The sequence below is a fragment of the Salvia miltiorrhiza genome, chromosome 4 (genome assembly GCF_028751815.1).
Source record: "Salvia miltiorrhiza cultivar Shanhuang (shh) chromosome 4, IMPLAD_Smil_shh, whole genome shotgun sequence".
Classification (NCBI taxonomy): Eukaryota; Viridiplantae; Streptophyta; class Magnoliopsida; order Lamiales; family Lamiaceae; genus Salvia; species Salvia miltiorrhiza.
The window spans coordinates 24,765,195-24,769,118 of record NC_080390.1 but is presented as its reverse complement, the minus strand read 5'-3'; the positions used below and the strand labels follow the sequence as shown (position 1 = coordinate 24,769,118).

Sequence of the window (3,924 nt, the reverse complement as noted above, 5' to 3'; positions counted from 1 at the left end):
TATAGTGTTATTTACAATTTTATAATGTCAATTACAAGAAGTATCATTTATATTTCTGAATAGTGTTAATTATACACAGTGTCATTTACAAGCAATGTTATTTGTATAACAGAGTAGTGTCAATTACTGGTAGTTTCATTTATATAATCGAATAGTGTCATTTACACGATTTAAGTTAGAATGTGGGTTCAAATTAAAATATGGATCAGAGTTTGAGTGCGAGTTAACTCAATTGTATAGTATATTCAATTGTACCCAAGACCACATTTTCAACATAAAGATTGTAGATAGAGCAACGTCTTAAATAACAGAAGGCTATCACATCACAACTATGACAGCGAAGCACGAAATAAAATTAATGTCTCTTTTTTGAAATAGAAATGAAATTAATGTCTTGACTCGATAGAATAAGTGTATCATTCAAATAAACAAAAAATAAAAATAAGAAAGATGAAATTTATGAGAAGTATGGGCCAAGAATCTGGGTTCAAATTCACTCTGCATCTGAGTTTATAAACATTGAGTTGAAGAACAGAGAGTTAATTAAAGGTTCATGCTGCCGTGAGGAAATGCATTGACAGTGAGTCCTCCATCTACACATACAATCTGACCTGTAATGTAAGAAGCAGCAGGCAGACAAAGGAAGGCAACCAACGACGATACTTCTTGCGGTTCTCCTGGACGCTTGAGAGGAGTTCGAGATACTACATTATCCACGAACTCTTCATTCTCCAGCAACTGCAAACACGAGCACGCACTTGGACTCAATATTAAACACGCAGTATTTAAGCCGGTCATTTTGCTTATATTTAAGGAAATGAGCCAAAAAAAAGTACAGAGTGCTTTTGCGTTCCACGAGAGAATGGATTAGACAATAGACAACCTATATAGTTTTGAATGGAAACTACTGGCTTTAAAGACTTCGTTGTGTTACACTGGTAAGCCAAGCTAGTAACTAGCAAAGACAAACTCTTGCATTCTAGTATTGTTTCCCGTTAGCAGCTAGCAAAGACAACTTAAAGCCGTGTTTAAAGAAACAAGAGCCTGTAATCACTTGAATTTCCGCTGAAGTGCCATTATATTGTTTCCTACATTATTATAATGTAACGGAAATGATACCCCGGAAGTGTTGGTTTTGTGAAATTTATGTGATTCAGTATTAAGTGGCTGCTTATACAAGAATGTATGAGAAGAAAATTAAAAGATTCAGAATCACTTCCACGCCTAAGCAATAATAACTAATAAAAATTAACAGATCGATCCCTGCAAATTTTATTTACATGATCACTTAAAAGATAGCTGAAGCATAATTATCATCCAGACAAATGATCTGCACAAAGTTAACAATTCAAGCAAGCCTATGCCACACAATAAGATCAGTGCACTTGAGTGATGCTATCCATTAGTGAAGAGAAGCCTGAAAAACTTCAGTAGGAAAGTTTAAATTGTCTAACTTATTCGTTAATGCAACAAACATATTCTATGCAAACTTCAGTTGAACACTACAATGTAACAGTTTTTTATGCAAAAGAATGTGTCCAGGTAAAGTTATTCTGTAAGTAGCTTCTTATGCAAGCACCTAAATCTTAGTGTACCAAACAATATAAAATTGAGAAATGAGGGAAAAGCTTCCCCCAAAAAAAAAAAAAAAAAATGAGGGAAAAGCGCAACTTACAGGCTTCACAAGAGAGGTCTTGATATACCACGGAGCAACACTGTTCACTCGAATGCCATCTTTTGCCCACTCACATGCCAAATTTTTTGTAAGTTGATTCATTGCTCCTGTAAGTACAAAGCTTACAGATTCAAAACTCCATCTGTTGCACATAATTCATAAGAGGGAACGGTCTTAGTTCTGCAAAATAACGTACCCTTAGTAGCTCCATAGATAGATCCAGAAAATAGGTGCACCAAACCAGCAACAGAAGAAATAAACACAATGCTGCCTTTTCCACTGGCTTTAAGTAGAGGTTGAGCCAGTTGACATAGGTGATAAGAAGATTCTAAGTTTGTAGTCATGATGCTAGAATATTCTTCAGCGGTGTAATCAACAGTTCGCTTCCTTATATTAGTCCCAACATTATTTACCTACAGGATTAAAATTGTAGAGGTCAGTCTCAAGTCTTTCCAAATTGTTCAAAGTACTGCATGGTCGTTACTGCACGAATTGATGCATGCTCAGGTATACAAGTGCAACTGAGATCTTGAAGATATTTGGAAATATACAAATCTTCAGGTGCAGATGATTAGCCTTTGGTATTACAAATTGAATAGAAGCAATAAAATATCTTGAAATGATGTCACTGAGTTTATCCACTTCCTTGTAGTAGACTTCAACACGAGTTTTTATTTCGATACACACCAGACTAACTCACCAACGGATAAATATTGAGAAACAATACCTATCTATTTGTGAGATTAGTTTTCTGCAATTGACAACAGATATAAAGCGTGTCATGCCAACACCTTTTAAGCCTTCACGAAGGATCTGACTGAAATTCATCAACAAAGTTTATCCATGTATTAAAATTACAATCAATAGTTTTAGCATTGTGACTTTTCAACTCAAGGCGGACGATTTAACCAAACAGTTTCAATTTGTTTCTGTAAGCAGTTTACACCAAAAATAGCAAGACCTCGGAGTTTATAGTATAATCATCTACTCCCTCGGGCAAATAGACACTCATAACATGAATGAGTGCTGTGCTGGTGCAAAAGCAGAAACGGCCATACGACCTTGCAATTGCATCACCCCTTAAACAAAAAAATCTCCGCAAATAGATTAACTATCCAGACAACAACCAATGTAGCATAATCTCCAGATTCAAAAGAGGCAAATCAATAGCACGACAAGAACCTGATTTTCTAGTTGAAACAAGATTCCCAGCATAAGAAATGTCGAATGTAAAAGCATGGTTATAAATAAACAGGCTTTACGATTACTCACAAGAATGTTAAGCTTGCCGCTGAACAGAGAGGAAACCTTATCCATGAGCTGCAATCGTTGTTCCCTAGATGACGCGTCACACACAGAACCACTGACATTAAACCCCTTAGAACTCCACTCCTGCAAATGCTGATTGAGTTCCTCCTCATTTCTCGAACACGTATACACAGTAGCGCCCAATTCCGCCAGCTCTTCCACAGTAGCATACCTGATCGAGACCATCTCATTTAAAAAGCTTAAGTCGTAGCATACAGTGTTGGCTGCTTATTTGGTATTTAAATTCAGAATAAATGGAATTGAGGTTGCATTCGAACAAAAGACTTTTCGTTTAAATTGATAGAGTCCAGTATAAATTTAGCATAAGAAGAGACAAAAGATTACCCAATTCCACGAGTGCCGCCGGTAACAAGAGCAGTCATGCCGGCCAAAGACCACCTCGAATTGCTGCTTCCGGCCATCGGGTTGTCTTCTTCCGTTCTTTCTCCTTGCCCGAAATTTTAGGCTTGCCCTTTCCAGTGAGTTGGATTGGTATATTACTATTTTACACGTGTATAATATACCCAAATGAGCATTTACTTTGGATAATGACATTCATAAATAAAAATAGTAAAATTATTTTTGTTCTTTATTTTGATGAGCTAAAATTTTGAAATATTTCAAAAATTTTGATTAATTTTATTATTTATACTAATTTTACTTGATTTTTATCCCATTAAAAATGTAAGATTAGAGAAATTATACTTTTTCAGGATAAAAATAGTCAATCATGAATCATATCAATCATACAAAATAAACACCTAAAAAAAATAAACAACATTCGTTTCCCTTTTTGAGGAAAAAACTACACTTCCATTAAATTTCTAGTATATTCGCCCCATACGATGCATTGAGAATATTAAAATTAAATTACTTATTATTATTGGAACAAATCATGCTCTTTAATCTGGTGTTAAGGGCATTTGAGTAAGAGTTTGTTG

At 35.2% G+C, this 3,924-nt stretch overlaps 1 protein-coding gene across 1 annotated transcript; it reads right to left on the bottom strand.

Moving 5' to 3' along the window:
- Window positions 1–350: 350 nt before the first annotated feature.
- LOC131019528 (tropinone reductase homolog At5g06060-like) lies at window positions 351–3,514 on the bottom strand. Its single transcript, XM_057948074.1, has 5 exons — window positions 3,329–3,514; window positions 2,948–3,155; window positions 1,872–2,088; window positions 1,676–1,782; window positions 351–738 (listed from the first exon to the last, which is right to left on the bottom strand). Exons 1-5 carry the CDS (start codon window positions 3,403–3,405, stop codon window positions 544–546), a joined length of 804 nt encoding a protein of 267 aa, XP_057804057.1. The 5' UTR covers window positions 3,406–3,514; the 3' UTR covers window positions 351–543.
- Between the last annotated feature and the right edge of the window lie 410 nt (window positions 3,515–3,924).

Excerpts from the sequence above, each read along its gene's own strand:
- LOC131019528 (XM_057948074.1), bottom strand. The coding sequence starts at position 3,405 with ATGGCCGGAAGCAGCAATTCGAGGTGGTCTTTGGCCGGCATGACTGCT. Across the intron at positions 2,089-2,947 it reads GCGGCAAGCTTAACATTCTT|GTAAATAATGTTGGGACTAA; the intron begins GTGAGTAATCGT and ends TTAATCCTGTAG. Across the intron at positions 739-1,675 it reads AGACCTCTCTTGTGAAGCCT|TTGCTGGAGAATGAAGAGTT; the intron begins GTAAGTTGCGCT and ends TCGTGTTTGCAG.